This window comes from Megascapheus bottae, chromosome 5, assembly GCF_031878675.1.
Source record: "Megascapheus bottae isolate mThoBot1 chromosome 5, mThoBot2.hap1, whole genome shotgun sequence".
Classification (NCBI taxonomy): domain Eukaryota; kingdom Metazoa; phylum Chordata; class Mammalia; order Rodentia; family Geomyidae; genus Megascapheus; species Megascapheus bottae.
This window is the reverse complement of record NC_143513.1, coordinates 6,590,134-6,609,103: the sequence shown is the minus strand read 5'-3', so window position 1 is coordinate 6,609,103 and position 18,970 is coordinate 6,590,134. Positions and strand designations below refer to the sequence as shown.

Here is an 18,970-nt window from a genome sequence, read left to right as displayed (position 1 = left end):
GTGGACTGGCATTCTAGAAGGGGGTTCTCTATCAGAGGAGATAGCATGGATAGCTGGAATCCTGGGTCCTAGATGATGTGGGGAGGAGGTGCTATAGAAGGGGCACTTCCTCTTTTGATTGTTTGCTGGTTTTGTTTGGATGTCCTGGGGCCAAACTCATGGCCTCACTTGCTACTCAGATGCTTTACCGATTGAGCCATACCTCCAGCTGGTCTTTTTTTTCTTCTTCTTCTTGTGCTTTAGTTATTTTTAGACGAGAGACATGTGTTGTTTTTTGACCAGAGCTGTCCTACCTATACCTCTCCCATCACTGAGATTACAAGCATGAGCTGCCACACAGGGCTGCATTTGAAATTGTTTCATTGACTGCTTTCATGTTTTAGTTGGCTGATTTTATTGCTGTTTGTTTCAAATTAAAACACACATCCTCCCCAGAGTTTGGCCTACTGGTCAAGTCCCAGGACTGGCAAACAAACAAACATATATACATTTCCTAACTTAACTTTGGAACATTAAGTTCCCCTGTATGCTTCTGGAACTCTAGAAGAAAACTAGGAGGAAGCTTTGGTGTTTGTTTTACTTCCCAGGATTTGGAGAGGTGTGTTACAGGGAGGGACGGCAGCAACCTATTTTGGGACCCAGAAAGGTAGAGAGATTGAGAGATTAGTGCTTCTGTTTCTTCCCCTCCCCCCCAACCCCCGCCCCAGTCATAGGGCTTGTACTCAGGGAAGGGGGCTGAGGCTGACTTTGAGCTTGTTTCTTTTTTTTTTTTTTTCTTTTTGCCTGGGGCTTGAACTTGGGGCCTGAACACTGTTCTTGGGCTTTCTCAAGGCTGGAGCTCTACCCCTTGAGCCATAGCACTACTTTGGCTTTTTCTATGTATGTGGTACCAAGGAATGGAATCCAGGTCTTTGTACATGCTAGGCAAGCACTCTACCACTAGGCCAAGCTCCCCAGCTGGACCCTAAGCTTTTTGTTTTGTTTTGCTTAATTACATTTTATTTTACGGAATTGGGGTATAGCGCATATTTTCTTCTCTAATCTTATATATTTTTTTCATTTTAGGGATCATACATAGTACAAATGAGTTGCCTTATTTAAAAGTGTCATACATGTGCACAATATTCACCCAATCCATTATACTTTACAACCTCTCTCTCTCTCTCTCTCTCTCTCTCTCTCTCTCTCTCTCTCTCTCCCTCTCTCTCTCTTCCATTCCCTCCCTCTCCCTCTCTCTCTCTCCCACTCCCTCCCTTTCCCTCTCTCTCCTTCCCTCCCTCCCTCCCTCTCTCTTTCTCTCTCTCTCTCTCCCCTCCCCCCCTGGACTTTTTTATTCAAGGCTAGTTAGTGCAACATTTTTCAGCCACAGGGCCACTTCCCATGTTCTGGTGGTTAATCCTCATCAGATCTCAGCCTCTTCAAGTGCAACTAGAATTATAGGCCTCAGCCACTGGTGCCAAGGCTCCTCCTGAGTCTTCATCTGAAAGTTTAGGAAGTTGCCTCTTTCCTTGGGTGTGGACTAAGCGTAGCTCTCTAACAACTGAGTGTGGTATTTGCATTTGGGTGTCCTAAGGGAGATCTCTATCGGCTATGGCCTGAGGGCATTCTGGTGAGGAAACCTGAGCTCAACTTGCACCTGGCCTTTCTCCAGAGGTGATTCTCCTGTGGAAGTCCTATTCACTATGTCTCAGGCTGTCAGCAGGACTTCCAGCTCATTTGGGCACCTTTATGGTTATGGTATTATCTCCATGTTTAAATGTACTCTTGGGAAGGGTCTGATTTCTGCAACTCAAGTCAGCAGGGTCTGTAAAAATTTATTAAAAATATAATCCTGCCATATGTGCATGCTTACCTTGTGTGATCTAAACACAAAACCATGCAGCACAAATACCAGATGCCTCCAGTTAAGACTGGTAGAACGTTCAGAAAAGGGACTTCGCAGTTGGAGGAGGCATGTGAACTTGGAAATCCCCATGTAAAGGTGTTGCCCAAGGGGTAGCTCTCCACTGTCCTGAAAATCACACTTTCAGAACCCCTAGAGGCTGAATCTGATCACTACAATCGGGATCATGTCCTAGCTGGGCCACATTCACCTGTGCAGCCTGGCCTGTAGACAGGGCAGTCATTGTTTCTGTTAAACTGTTGGCTAGCAGTGTTAAATAGACTACGAATGCTCCAAGAGAAAGAGAGACTCAAGCCTAATCACGGCTCAAGTCTATAATCCTCGTTATAATTAGGAGGCAGAGATGGAGGATCTCAAGTCAGTGGCTGGGATCAGTGGTCTGCTATCTCATCTTTAGAGGGGAACCTTGGTACCTGGGTACAGTTGCATCTGCCTGCCACACAGGAAAACACAAGTAGGAGGGCGGTGGCCCAGGCATAAAGTGAGGCCCTCACTGGACTCATGGCTCAGGTGGCAGAGCAACTGCCTTGAATCATGGAAAGACTCTTTGCTTATAAAAGATGAAAACCCAGTTTTTCCATCTCTTGTGCCTTCACATTCAGGAGACTGTCCCTGTGGATTGAAGTAATGGCGAGATAAAGCAGGGTGACAGACTTTTGACCCTCCTGGGAATTTATTGTAGTGCTTTTGATGTCAGACATTAACTGACAGCGTGTAAGCAGTGGCTAGCTATGAGTAGCAGGCTGATAGAAAATGCTTCTGACACTGTAGGCTTCTCAGTGTAAGGGAGTGGCTTGTGAAGCTTAGGGAAAAGACTGAAGATCCTCCCTCCTCTCGGGGAGCCCTGGGACCTCCATGGCGCTGTTTGGTTTGTATTTTTCTTTCCCAAGCTGGGCTTTCTGGTACTGCTTATCAGAGTTTGAAAGTTGGTTAGACTTTTGCACTTATTCTGGGACCAGAGCATGATCAAGGAACTGGTTGGTCACTCAGAGATCTTGTTTATCATTGGCCTTTAGAAGCATTGGCAAAGATGGAGCTGTAGATTCTGGAGAATTCAAGAGCTTATGGGAAATGAATGGCAAGATATCGTGGCTCATGCCTATAATCCTAGTTATACTCAAGAGGCTGAGACCTGAGACACATGATATGAAGCCAGTCTAGGCAACCACATCCATGAGATTTCCCCTCAGGGCCTGTGCACTGTCCTTAAGCTTTTTTAAGGCCAGTGCTCTACCACTTGAGCCACAGCACCACTTCCAGCCTTTGTGTGTTTATGTGGTATGGAGGAATTGAATCCAAGGCTTTATACATGCTAGGGGAGCACTCTTATCATTAGGCCGTACTCCAGACTCAAGTCTGTGAGATTCTTTTTTTTTGGGGGGGGGGTTGTCATGGGGCTTAAACTCTGGGCCTGGGTGCTGTCCCTGAGCTCTTCAGCTCAAGGCTACTGCCCTACTCTTGAGCTACAGCCCTGCTTCCCATTTTCTAGTGATTAATTGGAGATAAGAGTTTCACTGCTTTGTAGGGCCCGGGCTGACTTTGAACCTCGATTCTCAGATCTCAGCCTCCTGAGTAGCTAGGATTACAGGCGTGAGCCACTGTGCCCGGCTTTTTATGAGATTCTTGTTTCCAGTGAACTGCTAAAAAGTTGGTGGAACTATGGCATAAGGGGGCACAGCCATGAGTGAAAAGTGCAAGGCCCCAAGTTCAAGCCCCAGTGTGGGTATAATAAACAGCAAAAGATAAAAAAAAGAAACATCCCAATAATGATTTCTGCTCTTTCTTCTTTTGCCCCGGTTAATGAAAGAAAGGAGAGGGAACTGCCCTACTGCCGTTCAGTGTGGGGTTTCACTTGCATTTTTCCAGAGTGTTAAATCCTGCCATAGCCTTTTCCCATGACAGTCCTGGAAGTTGGGTTTAAGACTTAGGAACAAAGCCCAGTACCCTCTCTGGATCCCTCTGCCATCTGTCATTGTCAACGGGAGATGTCTGTGTAGCCACACAGGCCAGTGACTGACTGACCCCATGGGCCCTGGCAGTGATCCTACAGAAGACTTTTTTGCTCAGGGCTTGGAAGCCCAGCTCTAGCCATTGTCAGATCCTGCCTGGTTCAGGGTGGAAAGAAGGGGCATTCTGCCGTTAGAAGCTCAGGGCACTACTCTGTACATCTCCTTCGCCTCCACTCAGGTGCATTCCATATTCCTTTTGTCAGAGTCAGAGTCACAGGGAGACAAATGACACCTGTTTTCCCTCATGTATGGAAGCCAGATCTTCATTATGAGCGTGTGTGAAAATGTAGGGTCATAACGATGGACATACAAACACATTAACTAAAGAATTATGTACTCGGGGGAGGTATCCAGTGGTGTAACTCGTGGGAATAACTAATGAACATTGAACAAAATGAACAGCAGGAAGCAGGAGCATGTTATGTGTGAGGGTGAGGAGGGCCACAGGAGGGGAGCAAAAAAATGGGTGGGCAAGTACAGTCAGTATATTCCATATATCTCATGTAAATACTGAACTATATAACTTTGAGGGTAGGGATGAGACAGGGAAAGATGGAGGAGATCCATAGAAGGGGTGACATGGGTCAAGGGTCAAGATTCATTACGTTTATAATCTGACTCATAGAATTGAACCCTTCCCCCCCTTTTTTTTTTTAAATTCTGTTTGTTGTGGGACTTGAACTCTGGGCCCAGGCGCTATCCCTCAACTCTTCAGCTCAAGGCTGTTGCCCTATCCCTTGAGCCACAGCCCCAATTTGGTTTTCTGGTGATTAATTGGAGATAAGAATTTCACAAACATTTTAGTGCCTGGGCTGACTTTGAACTGCGATCTTCAGATCTCAGCCTCCTGAGTAGCTCAGGATTATAGGCATGAGCCACTATGCCTGGCCGGGTTTTTTTTTTTTTTTTTTTTTTTTGCCAATCCTGGGGCTCGAACTCAGGATCTGAGCACTGTCCCCTTGATCCACTGCACCACTCTGTTTTTTTCTGTGTATGTGGTACTGAGTGAGGAGTTGAACCCAGATCTTCCTGCATGCTAAGCGAGCTCTCTACCACTAGGCCAAACTCTTGGCCCAAAACCCTTTTCTTTGTACAGCTTCTTCAACCCAAATAGGTGGTGGAGGTGGTGGTGGTCGTGGTGGTGGTTGTGGTGGTGGTCGTCATTGTCTTCCTCCTCCTCCTCCTCCTCCTCCTCCTCCTCCTCCTCCTCCTCCTCTTCTTCTTCTTCTTCTTCTTCTTCTTCTTCTTCTTCTTCTTCTTCTTCTCCTTCTCCTTCTCCTTCTCCTTCTCCTTCTCCTTCCTCTTTTTCTTCTTTCAATACTAACAAAAAGAATCATAGGGAGAAATTTGAAGAGTTGGGTTATTACTAGCCTTTATTTCAAGAGCATCAACATGTAAACAGCCCAAGAAATAAAAAATGGAGATGCAGGCCAGGAATACCCTCTGCAAACACATCTAGGCATTTGCCTGGGAGGGGAGAAGGATGCTGGGACTCTGGGGATAGGAAGATCCTAGGCTTCTGCAAGCAGGGCTGAAATCTGTAGGAACACACTAAAGCCACTGGCTGAACCTCAGAGGCCCATAGAACACTTCAGCCATGTGTGTGGGTGGGTGTTGGCATGTTTGTCCTGTTGTATGCCAAGCTGTTCAAGTGGCTGATCTCAATAAATGTTATTTGGACATCATTGGTTTTTCCTACTCATGGATTTATGTGGACAAAATCTATGGGGAAAGTATTTCAGTTTGATGAATGGAAAATATACTTTTTTTTCGTTTTTTGTCTTTTTTTTCTGGGGTTAGTGGTGATGGATTTGGGGGCACACGTCTAAGTGTTATTCCCCAAATCCACCTGCGAGTAGACCTCTTGTTATAGGACTTCGTCTTGGTACCTTTTATCCACCAGGGAAAGTGGCTTTGGGATCTGGATGTTGGGAATAAGGCTGGCCTCCTCTTCTTCCATCATGGAACTGATCAGATGACAGGGCATAAATCATAAATCATAGCCATCATGTCATGGGATTTACTCGTTTTCTTGAAGAAGGAAAAGCTATTTATTTGTTGGTAATGGGGAGTTCCACGTGAGTCATTTGCATATCTACTGAGTCCTTGCCCTGTGTTTTAATTCATTCCATGATAACTAGACCATATTCAAATGATGAGGTTTTTTATTTTACAAACTTGGACTTTCAACTTGGAAATAAATATTCTTCTGATCAGAAAGTCCCTGGAAATCTGAGTACCTAGGCTTTTCCTTCCTTTGCCCCCTTTTCAGCATTTTTTTGCCTTCTTCCTACCTCCCCCCACCCCCACACACACTCTTTTTTTTTTTTTTTTTTTTGGCTTAGGGCAACCAAGAGCCTCTTTCTGGGAAAGTCTGATATTCTGACTTCAGTTTTGTAATTTAATGATGGAGAGTTTCTTTAGTAAACCAAATTTAGAGCCCTAGAATGCTTATCTTATATCCAGACCTTGCACATAAAAGGCATTTTATACCCGCAATTGTTCACTTAATGAGCAATTGCGAAGTACCGGCCGGTTAAGGGATTGAACTACACGCAGCATTATTGCAAGCAGTATTCCGAAATACCAGAAATAGGACGTAAGTTCTGATCAGGGAGCCGGCGAGCACAATTACCTTCTTTTCAAATCCTTCTGTGACACTGCGGGAGGAAAAAGGACTTTGAAACTTGAAAGGAAAGAGCTTGCTTTCAACCTCAAAAGCTAGGAGGAAAGGGCTCTGAAATTTGCTCAGAATTCCCAATTCACCATTAGCCTGTTTCTTCCTTTAGCCTCAAGGCATTCTCTGCTTTTTGAAAAGATGTTAAGAAATTCAGTCACAATAGAGAGCCTAGTTTTGAACATGTTTCACTCGGTCCATTGAGGTCTGGGCTCCAGCCTTTGTGTGGGGTGAATTGAGCTGCGCCCCTAGCTGGTTGGAGAGAGGTGAATGAAGAATCGTTATGCAGTTGCAAATTCTGGCAAAAAATAAAATAAAATAAAACTCACCCCTTCCTTTATTTTACAACATGCATTCCTATACAAGCCTGCTAGAGGCTGTCCACGGAGTCTAGCCTTGCCTCTGTCAATAAGGAGTACTTGCTTTAGAGCAACTCTTGTTAAGTTTGTCTTGTAATTGAAGCTGCTGTTGACCTTGCTTGGGGACCATTTGTAAAACCGTTTATTTAGCATAAACTGAAATAATAAACCCTCCTTCTCTGGGGCCGATTGTGATAGGGTGACATTAGTTTGATTTAATGATTAGCCGCCTGACCCTTCTGCTGGCGAGAACTGCTTGAATGGGGGAGAGTTCACTCTTAAGCACTTGGAAAGAATACTAATGAGCTTGTTAAATTTAGTGTCGCTCTGACCACTTTTAATTCCTCTAATGGGAGCCTAGCTGCAGTGCCTGGGAGAGGGGGAAGGGGGGGGGGGGGAGACAGATGAGGCTCAGAAAATGTTCCTAGAGCTAGAGAAAGATCACCAAAAGAAGTTTGCTGAAAGTAGTAGTGAGAGCCTGGCGATTTGAGGTGCTGTGTGTGTGTGTGTGTGCGCGCGTGTGCATGCGTGCGCGTGTGTGTGTGTGTGTGTGTGTGTGTGTGTGTGCTCGTGCACGCATGCGCGTGTGCGCACGCGGGTACTGGAGCTTGAACTGGGGCATGGGTTTTGTCCCTTAGATATGTTTTTTTTTTCCTGCTTAAGTATGAGGCTCTAACCAATTGAACCACTGTTCCACTTCCACTTCTTTGTGGTTAATTGGAGATAAGATTCTCACTGCCGTTCCTCCTTGAGCTGGCTTCGTACCTGCATCCTCAGATCTCAGCCTCCTGAGTAGTAGCTAGGAGCTGGAGTGCCTGGCTCTGGAGACTGAGTTGTAAGTATTTTCTGTTTTCTAAACCTTGCTTCAGGACTGTGAATGACAGAGGAGTAGTGGGGAGTTTCAAGGGCCAGTTAAACATCCAAATTGGAGGGAAAAGGGGAACACGTGTATTTGTGGGTTCTAAGCAGCTGTTCAGCATCTATATCCATGCTTCTTGGTAGGGTTGTGCTTTCACACTTAAAAAAAGGGGGGGGGGAGAATGCTCTGACACTCACTTTTCCTGATAGGCGAGAAAGAATCTGCCTCTTCCTTGCAGAAGTTTGTTGTGAGCTGGAGCTGGGTTTGTAAAAGCCTCGGTTTGAGTTCTGCCCTGTGTTGTGATGGGACTGCTTTTCCCTGACATTTGTACTAAACGTCCAAAGCATTGTAGCATGAACTGGCTTTGGATTCTCACCAAGTTTCTGACGCCATGTGCATCAAACTCGTGTATGTTGCTTTTGGATGAATTGGGGACAGATTTTAAAACTTGATGCCTTGCTCTGGGCTGGCGGCCGTGGGGGGATGGGAAGTTTCATGATGCAAGAATCCATTCATATCTACTTGAGACAGAAAGGAGGGGGTGCCAAGTGGTATTATGATGATAAGATTTAAAGTAATTTTTTTTTCTGCAAGTTTTGAGTGGATTGCAGGGTTCAGTCTGACTCTCCAAACTTGCAACTGTGCAATACATAAAGCTCAAGCAGTTGTCTGGTGTTTGGCTGTTAAAAGTCCATTGGCATTGGCTCCTGGGAGCTCTGGGCTGTTTGCTTACATTTTTGTAGCGGACTTCTTCTTGTTACCATGGCAGACAGCTTGTTTCTGTCAATAATTTTGGCCTGGTGGAGCTTGTCGGCTCTGATTCTCAAACTTCATTGAGTAGCTTGGCTGAATTGAAGAAGATCAGACAGCCTTGGTCTTTGGGATTGCTAAAGTGAAGTTTCTGAGCTCTAGCAAGAATATTATGGCTTGGGGAAGGCGCCACTTTGCTTATGTAGAGTTTTTCAAGCTTCCTGTCTGAGGGTAGTTAGCAGTGTATAGTGTCACATTCTGTTCTCAATGAACCTCGAAAGTTTATCAATCCTCAAAGTTAAGCTCATGTGATATTTGCCTGCTGGAGTTATTATTTTTAAGAGGGGATACTTAGAGCAAAAAGGACATAGTATCAACTACTATAAAAGCAAACCCTCAAAATAAAGTTTTCTATATTTAAAAAAAACCCACTGGCACAATGTTTTTCCTGTATTAAATGTTGGAACTTTGGTGACTTCTTATATAACTTTTAATACACCCATTCAGGGGTGACTCAATAAGAAAATCACTTAGGCTGTGGCTCACATCTGAAATACTAGCTACTCGGGTGGCTGAGTTCTGAGTTCAAAGCCAGACTGAACAGAAAAGTTTGAGATGCTTTCTGTCTCCAATTAACCAGCAAAGTACCAGAAAGGGAAGTGTGGTTGAAGGGTTAGAATTGTAGCCTTATGCAAAAAAGCCAAGCAAGAGCCCTGACTGAGTTCAAGTCCTAGTTCTCTCCCCCTCTCTCCCTCTTTTTTCTTCCCGCTCCCTCCCCCCCTGGCTCCAGCCCTCCTCCTTTTCTTTCCTTCCTCCCTTCCTTCCTCCCTTCCCCCTCACACTCACACACACCAAGACAAACCCCCAGAAAATCACTTAGCAGACACCCCAATTTCCTCTTCTGCCCCTACTTTGATCTAGGAAGTATGGGGTTGGGGAGGTAACCTGAGGGTGGGAGAACTTTGTCTGACCATATCAATCATTCAGTTATTGGTAAAGTGGGATTCAAATGCTCATTGCAAGAAGACATTATTTTGAACTGAAACTTTTTGGTTTTCTTTTTATAAATAAGAATGCAGTTTCTCAGGGAAGAAAGGTGAATTTCTTCTTGGTAGATTAAGGCAAGGAAGTCTTGTTTGAAATCTGGAACAGATTAGCACGTTTGGCTATTCATCTTTCCTAGAGAATGCTAATTACCTGGCCAAGCCCCTAGTAGGGAGGGAGGTGGGAAGGTGGGGGAGGGAGGGAGGGAGGGAGGTTGTTGGCTGGTGTCTAATGCAGACCCCTTTTCATACAATCCTGACTTTCTCCATCCAAGTTCACTTCAGGTGGAAATTTGAAATAAATGTTTTATACAGAGCACAAATTAGTGGAAAATATGACCTGAGCCATTTGTAGGTTATAGGAAATTTTATAAAATCCACAAAAGTTTTAGTGTTTTTGACACCCATTTGCTTAAGGCAAAGTCCTCTTTCTATAGCCTGCTAATGAACTAGAAGGTGGACCAGTGCTTAAGGTGTTAGGCAGAAAGGAAAATAAAAATGAGGTCTCTGTGTCTGTCTCCCTGTTTTCTCCCTGTCTCTGTCTTTCTCTGCTTTGCGGTAGTTTGTTTGAAAATACCGAAAGCGTGATTTGAACTGCTGTTTTGAAATGATTAATAGGAAGAATGTGGTATTCTGCCTATTTTTCGGTGCATTTGCAGTTGAGACTTGATAGATTAAACTTGTAATTTACCGCTTCATTATGAGGCTGTGGCTGAGGGTCTGCACCTAACATAAAATAATATCTCACAGTTACCTTGTGGTTGTCAGCAGATTCACTATGAGGGCCCAAACCTACCTCATCATTTATTCTGTTTTACAGAGCGTTTGTTAGGCTAAAACAATTCACTGCTTATTTTTCAAATCTTACACCTGGATTGGAAGACTTGAGTAGCTACTGGCTTTAAGTATTTAAAGGTCTTAGTCAACACAATGTAAGAGTTGTTCTTTCAGTCTGCTGATATATAGTCTGTGCACAGTTCCAATTGTGTGTGATTTTAAACAGGGCTTTACAAGTGTTAAAAAACTAGTTTTTCTGTGTTTTTTTTTTTTTGCAGGGGAAGTATGCATAGTCATATCTACTTTATGGATTCCTTTGAAGAGAAGTATATATATAAGACGTGTTTGTGCCTTTCCCATCTAAGATGTCCAGTAACTGTGTTATGTACATGGGAAGGGTAGAACTGTAGGATCTCGCCGTGAGGAAGCACTGGTTTGCTGGGCCAATATTTCACCTACACGCACAGCTTGTTTGGTGTGCATACTATAGTGCTGATTTCTGATTCCAGTGGGTGGATCAGTTTCCTTGTCCAGGGAATACCATGTCATATGGTTTATTGACGTAGTTGGAGTGATGTCGAGCACCCCTCACCCCCACCCCAGCATGGCCAGGTAGCAGCACTGCGATCACCTTCCCTACTTATCCACACCTAGCCACATGGTGCCTAGACACAAGACCTGTGGGAGGTTCTGTAGGCTTTGTAAGAATCCCTGTCACCTGGTGGGTTTTCAGCTCCATTTCTGTGAAATCTCTCTCTGGTTTACAGATCTTTGGAACTTCTCCTCCCCCAAGCCAATTGTATTACTTTCTGATAGATCATTCTCTGTGGAACAAAGGCCAGGCACCCCTTAGAGCCATCCAGAGCCCCACTGGGCAGCTAGGCTTCTCCTCAGATCCCCAGACAAAGGGGAAGCTGGACACCCCACAGGCTGAAGCTGGCCAGAAGTTTCAGTCCCACGTGAGAACTGAAACCCTTTGGCATGCCCATGAGGAAAGCCTGGCCTGCAGAGCCAGCCCTAACTAAGCTAAGCTGGTTTGCCTTTTTGTCCATCTGTGTCCCTCTGTAACAGGCTCATTTTCGGCTTCACCCTCCCTTTGTAGTTGAGGGCCTCATTCCTTGACAATTTTAGTATGCAAAATCCATTTCAGGTTGCAAAATTTCTCTTGAAGTGAAAAGAGAGGAGGCCTTAATTGATGAGTAGTTTTTGACTGCTCCTTCTAGTGGCTTCTAAAGTCTTTTCCTTTCTGTCTTTAGAGGATGAAAATCCTGGACAGATCTATCATCATCACCATCATCACCACCACCATCATCGAGAGAGAAGAAACGCAATCACAATGCAGCCTCAGAGTGAGCAGGGGCTCGGCAAACTCAGTGAGGAGCCGTCCACATCCAGTGACGAGAGAGCTTCGTTGATCAAGAAGGAGATCCATGGGTCTCTGCCACACCTGGCCGAGCCCTCTGTCCCTTACCGTGGCACTGTATTCACCATGGACCCCAGGAATGGCTACGTGGAGCCTCACTACCGTAAGTGTATCAGGCCAGTGGTCCTTGTTCTGGGGGAGGCAAAGAGTGTAGGCTGTGTGTGTGCGCGCGTGTGCGTGCGCACGCATGCATACATGTCGGTCCTGTGGCTTGAACTCGGGGCCTGGGTATTGGTCCTTAGCTTTTTACTTAAGGCTGGTGCTGTACCACTTGAACCACTACTCCACTTTCAGCTTTTTTTGATGGTCAGTTGGAGATAAAGAGACTCATGGACCTTCCTGCTTGTGCTGGCTCTGAGCCCTGATCTTCATATCTCAGCGTCCTGAGTGAGTAACTAGGAATGTAGTTGTGAGCCAGCAGCGCCTAGCTTTGAATGATTTTGATTTAATGATTATTGCTCCCTTGATGAATAATGATTTATTAAAACAAAGAAAACAAAAGGATCAGTGCTAAATGGCTTAATATGAAAGATTTTTCTCTTTACAGCAAGCCAGAGGCAGGAAGTGGCATTTCTAGTCCTAATAAAGTTTAATCAGTGGACTAGGATTCTGAGCCCATGTGTACATGAATGGTTTTCTCCAAAGACAGAATCTAAAGGAAACGTAGAAGAGGTGAATTTCATTTCTTGTTTGATTCTAGTTTAAAAACGAAAGAAAAGAAAAAAAAATAAATGATTTGGTTGGGGAATAATGAAGTTCATTCTGAGGTGCCAGAACTCCAGGTCTTGATTACAGATTTATCTTTCCCTGGATGGAGACTTAGCACTTGACCTTCTCCGCTCTCAATCCAGATGTGGCACTGAGCGGCAGGGGGTTGGGGATGGAGATTGGGTTGTGTCTCCTTCTTCCCACATCATTCACAAATGTTGGCGTTTTAAGGCAAAAAGGTCATTAGCCAGATGACTGATGTGTGAGGAGAGCTGATTAGTGCATGTTTTCCTGTTCAAGAAAGTGCACAGGATAAAAGCTAATTTCAGCCCTTCATTAGCTGGCTCTCAGCAAAAGGGGAGTGGGGGAATGTTCCTTCAGCCCTCAGATCAAAGGGCCTGGCCATAACCTGAAGCCCCAGCCTCTGCTCCCCATCCCACCAGAATATAGTACTGACACAAAAAGAAGAGAGAAGTTATATTTACTTATTTACTTACCTGATTATTAATTTAATTTATTTGTACTAATATTCAGGCTCGAATTCAGGGCCTGGGCTCTGTCCCTGGGCTTTTTGTTGTTGTTGTTCAAAACTAGCCTACTACTTGAGCCACAGCTTCACTTCTGGTTTTTAGTGGTTAATCAGAGATAGGAATCTCCTGGACTTTTCCTCCCTTGACTGGCTTTGAACCACAATCCTTAGAACTCAAGCCTCCTCTGTAGCTTGGATTATAGGCATGAGGCCCTAGTCCCAACATATTATTGTTCCAATGAAAAAGTTGTTTTGTTTTTCCTTTTAAAATGTTTTAATTGATATTATGAAAGTGATGTACAGAAGGGTTACGGTTACCTAACTCCAGTAATGACCGACCTTCCTTCCTTCCTTCCTTCCTTCCTTCCTTCCTTCCTTCCTTCCTTCCTTCCTTCCTCCCCCCTCCCTTCCCCTCCCATCCCCTCCTCTCTCCCCCCTCCCTCTTTCCCTCCCTTCCTTCCTCCCCCTCTTTTTTTTTTTTTTTTTCTTTTGTGTGTATGGTGGTCCTGGGGCTTGAACTCAGGTCCTGAGTGTTTACTGTCCCTGAGCTCTTTGCTCAAGGCCAACAGTCTACCACTTGAGCCACAGCTCTACTTCTGGCTATTTTAGTACTTTATTGGAACTAGGAATCTCACACTTTGTTGCCCTGGCTGGCTTTGAACTGTGATACTTACATCTCTGTTTCCTGAGTAGGTAGGATTATCTGCTACATTAGCCATCAGCATCCTACATGAGTACATTTCTTTTGACAGTGTCATCACTTCTCTCACTGTCTCCTAGTGAAATAGTTGATTTTTAAATAAATATATATATATATTTTTTTCCTTTTTTTTTTTTGCAGGAGAGGAGTAGTTAGTGGTAGTGAGAAAAAACATGTTGTTTTTCAAAGGTGTTCCTGGTTCCTGCAGATATGTAAAGTGTTTATGTGGTTCCAGAATTAAGCAGGAGATGAAATGGACAACTGTTTTTCCTTCTCTCATCCTAGGCTTCTATCATCTGATTTGTTTTTCTGTACTGTTTGCAATGACGATTTTAAAATCAGCATTGGTAAGATTTTTTTCTCTCTCTCACGCACATTTTAAAACTCTTTTTCTCTTTCTCTTGATGAGTCTATCTAAAAAAAAATCAGATTTCTCCCCCCAGCTCCTTGCATTTAGATATCCGTTAGTACATTTATTTCTCTCAAGTAAATAAATAAAGAAATACATACTTACATACATCAAGTAAGTTCAGATACTTGCCTACAAGTTCCTTGGAGGTGTTTTTGTGCTTCTGTGTGCATACAAATTTTTTCATTGTGTACTGACGTTTTGTTTTCTTTTGGTGATGCTCATTAATTAGTGTGGTATTTAATTAGTCAGGACAGCTGATGAGTCTTTCTCTGTGAACTGAAGTAGTATTGGGCAGAGAACTATTAACTTGGGCTAGGTCATCAACTGACACTTGTTCCTGAAGCTTGTTTGTTTCAACCGTTTCTCCATTCAAGCTTGGAAGTGCCATGCTGTCCTCTAACTCCTCCCCCCCTCCTCTGTCTGGCACTTTCTCTGGTCCTTTCTGTGGGCTTGTGTTTCTCAAATCTCTGGACCTACCATATAAGACTTACTAGTACAGTAAGTGGTGGGCTAGGAGTGGGGTTGTGCTCATTCATTGCCCCTCTAGTTTGAGGTTATAGCACCTCTAAGTTTCTGACATCCTCCAGATTAATTTCCTTCTATATCATTTCTATTCCGTAGTAAAATGCTGTGATCATTTATGAAAGGCACCTGTTAGCCAATGACAGTGTGATTTTGATGTAACACCTCACTAAACTGCTCATAAGCAAGTTGCATCACTTCACTGATAGGGGAACTAAACATTGCACAGATGTCCTTCCTTTTGTGCCATTACTGGGGCTGGAACTCAGGGCCTTGGGCTCTTGGATCCTTTTATGATAGAGCCCTACCACTTGAGCCACACCTCCATTTCTATCTTCTGGGAAATAAGAATTGCCCAGACTTTTCTCCCCTATCTGGTTTTGAACCTTGGTCCTCAGATCTCAGCCTTCTGGGTAGCTAGGATTACAGATGTGAGCCATATAGCCAGGCTTGCATTGTGACTCTTTTTAAAGGAAATCAATCCTTTCTTACTGATGCTTACTAGACTTTTTTTTGTTTTTGTTTTTTGTTTTTGCATTTTGTAAGCAAAGGCTTTTTTTTTCTTTTTTAAGGAAAAGCTATAAAATGTGTTTGAGGTTTTGACATGCAAAACTCTTAGCAGAAAGTGTTTGATGTACAAAACATAAACTTAGAAACATTCAGAAAAACAAAGAGATGTCATTTATTTATTTAAATATATCCTAAACTAAACCTGGGGTGGGGAGGGAAGTTTCAGATTGGATATGACTTTATTTTTTCTAAGAGTATTTAATCTACTGATATCACTAGTAGTTTTTAGGCCCTTCATAACTAAAGATCTTATCTACACATATGGATTTAATTATCCAGGCAAAGCTAATGACTTTATCAGAGCTGGAGGTGATGTATTTTCAGAGAATGATTTTTATTTTATTTTTTCATTTTATTTATTTTTTATTTTTTTGCCAGCCCTGGGTTGGGCTCAGGGCCTGAGCACTGTCCTTGCACTTTCTCAAGGCTAGAGCTCTACCACTTGAGCCACAGCACTACTTCTGGCTTTTTTCTATGTATATGGTACTGAGGAATCGAACCTGGGTCTTTGTGCATGCTAGGCAAGCACTTTACCACTCAGCCAAACTCCCGGCCTGAGAATAATGTTTTTAATGTATTTGAGAACTGCTCACTTCTTAGAAGAGACATAAAAATATGGTCACGTGGTTGTCCTGTGGATAGCACTCATTCCTGTCCTGAAGTCCTGCCCATAGTCCAGGTTGTGGGCCTGGGGAAGCTCAGTATCTAGAAACAACTGTATAGACCGTTTCTTTTCCCCTTGAGTTTTTTATCAACTGAAACTGGGCAGTCTGAGAGAAAAGTCTAGAACCAATATGGCTGACTCTCGTTACTCATAGCTATGCCCTTTGTTTCTCTGTGGTTGGGAAATGGGGAGTTTTCAAGATGCCTAATTTTATATTTCCATTTATATACAAGCCTGGTATTTCAAAAGTATGGGCAGGCTTCCTGTAAGACCAGAAAATGGAAAAAATTAAAAAAAAAAAAGAACCTTCTCCCCCCTCAACTTTTCCCTTCAGAAGGACAGACATCTGTAAAACGTGGATTGCACAAGATTTTATTATACTTGGGTATGTGTTGTGACATCTCCACAAATGGTAGTTAGGCAGCATTCAAAGTATTTTAGGTTTTGTGGGTTTGACTGAAAAAAAAAAAAGCAAGAAAAGAAAGGAAAAAGACAAGTAAACCAAGGGATAGCGGGCACTTCAAACATTGCGGGCATGTGTTTAGAATCAAGTCCTCTCCGGGGGAGGGAGGAGCATGCTTCGCCAAGGGTAGCTGTGGACAGGCTGTAGATCAACCTGAAAAGTAGGCCTGAACTCTGCGTGGCTCAGATATGGTGTGGCTGCCCACAGGCACTGCATCACGTGATCAGTAGTGTTTTATAGTGTGGGAGACTAGGAATGGGGGGATGTGGGGGTCTTGATCTGCTTTTTACCCAGAGATTTCTCAATGTTTTTTTTTTTTTCCCCTTGTTCTTCTGTTCTACTCCAGCTCAAGCTAGCTTTGCTAAAATGCTATCTCTCTCCTCCCTGCATGTATTGTTTAATAAACTTGGAAAGTCACGTGATAGAAAAGTCCAAGCATTCCTAGTCCCTTAGTGGCACTTAACTTTTTATTCTCTGCTTCTGTGGAAAATATATGTCTTCTTATGAGCTGTGAAGACTGTAGTTTTTTTTTAGCTTTCCCTGTAGGAGTCTATGTAGGAATTTTGTTGGCTTTAATTTTTTGTTTATTAATTATTATTATCATCGTTGTTTTTATTTTGTGCCTGTACTGGGGCCTGAGCTCAGGGCCTTGTGCTCTTGCATGTTTTTTTTTTGTTACATGCTGGTATCTATTAATTGGACTACATTTCTAGCCTTTTTTTCTTTTTCTTTTTCTTTCTTTTTGCCAGTCCTGGGCCTTGAACTCAGGCCCTGGGGACTGTCCTTGAGCTTTCTCAAGGCTAGCACTCAACCACTTGAGCTACAGCACCACTTCCAGCTTTCTCTGTGCGTGTGGTATCAAGGAACCCAACCCAGTGTACATTAGGCAAGCACTCTACCACTAGGGCACACTCCCTGCCCTTGGGTCACTGGAGATAAGATTGTCAGGGCTTTCCTGGGCTGACTTCAAACCGCTGTCCTCAGGTCTCAGCCTCTTGTGTAGCTGGGCTTACAGATAGGAGCCACTGTGCCCAACTATCAGACATTTCTTAAAGGGTTTCTGTTGGTTTTGTTAAATGGGACAGAAAGATAGGTCCTTTTCCGCCTCTTCCGCCGCCGCCGCCGCCGCCGCTTCCTCCTCCTCCTCCTCCTCCTCCTCTTCCTCCTCTTCCTCTTCCTCCTCCTAGGAAGCTGTGTAAAGATTGCTTTTCTTTGCTCCCAACTGCTCCCAAGCAGTAATTCCTCATGGAAAATCTGATTCATTCCTCTGTGCAAATGTTTTGATTGAAAACACACACCCCTGGTTTTCTGCCTTATGGTCCCCAGCTCAAATGACACAACTATTAGTGGCTAATTAGCAAAACCTGAGGAATTTCGCTTACAGAAAAGAAACTGAATTTTTAATTGCCTTGAATTTATTTTGGATGGAAACCTGCTTGGAACTTAACTTGAGTTTTTTTTTTTTTTTTACTGCGGTTTAAAAATGCACACACGATTATTATTATTACTAATTAATTATTTTGCTCTCTGCCTGTCTTTATGTTCGGTGACTTTCTCCACCCCTCAGAAATCCGTCTTTTGAGAAGGGGATGTGCAGTTTACATATTTAATGGGTGCACCTGCTCACAGTCTCATTTCAGTGTGTCATTTTGAGACAGTGAGAAACAAAAAAAAATGCCTACAAGGCACAGATGAAGAGTTTGGTGTTGACCAGACTGAGAAAAGGCAGTGACAGTTCCCTGAGCATGTAATTCACCCGCATCCAGATTGTACCTCTTTAGACAGAGCCATTGCTGCACCAGTCAATGCTAAGAGTGACATTGGGTGAGTCTTCCCTGGGAACTCTGCCCACTAACTTGCTGCTATAATGCTCTGTCTTAAGAAAATACAAGAACACCACTGAGCAGTCCTATGTATGGCCTTGGTATGTGAGCATAAGCTCTATTGCCTTTTCTATCTTTCTCTGAGAAACTCATTATCATGGTCTAGCTTGCTTTTGACAATCCAAAGGTAATTTTGTGTGTGGAGTGGGAGGGGAGGGCATACCAGGATTTGAATATAGATATTTGTGTTTGCTTCAAGTTCTCTTCATACCTATAGCTGATAAAAAGTTCTACCACTAGAACCTTGCCTCGAGCCTGGCTTTTTGCTGGTTAGTTTAAAGAGTAAATCCGAATGAACATTTCTGCCCAAGGCTGGTCTTGAAACCTCAATTATCTGCAGCCTCTTGAGTAGCTAGAATTACAAATATGAGCTGCTGGTATTCAGAACCCAGTGTCACTTTTTTTTTTTTTGTCAGTTGTGGGGTTTGAACTCAGGGCCAGGCACTGTCCATGTAGTGTCCACACTAATGCTATATGACTTTATCTCCAATTGGAGATAAGAATCCATTGGACTTTCTTGCCCAGACTGGCTTTGAACCATAATCCTTAGATCTCAGCCACTTGAGTAGCTAGGAAATGAACCACCAATGCCTGGCTAAATGTCACTCTAATAGTTGCTTTTGATTTCTGTCCTGTATCCCTGTCTCTTCTTCCTTCAGTTCCTCCTAAGAAAGCATACAGACAGCCTTTGCACATCTGCCAGCAGTTTTCTCTCCCAA

General features: G+C 43.6%; 1 protein-coding gene across 1 annotated transcript in view; it reads left to right on the top strand.

Annotated features, from left to right (window-relative positions):
- Positions 1 to 18,196, top strand: part of LOC150062780 (transcription activator GLI3-like) — a 79,765-nt gene extending 61,569 nt beyond the window's left edge. The window contains exons 3-4 of the mRNA XM_090333235.1: positions 11,634 to 11,903; positions 18,135 to 18,196. Of these exons, the coding sequence (XP_090189361.1) occupies positions 11,634 to 11,903; positions 18,135 to 18,196 (332 nt within the window). The remainder of the gene's footprint in view (positions 1 to 11,633; positions 11,904 to 18,134) is intronic.
- Positions 18,197 to 18,970: the final 774 nt, after the last annotated feature.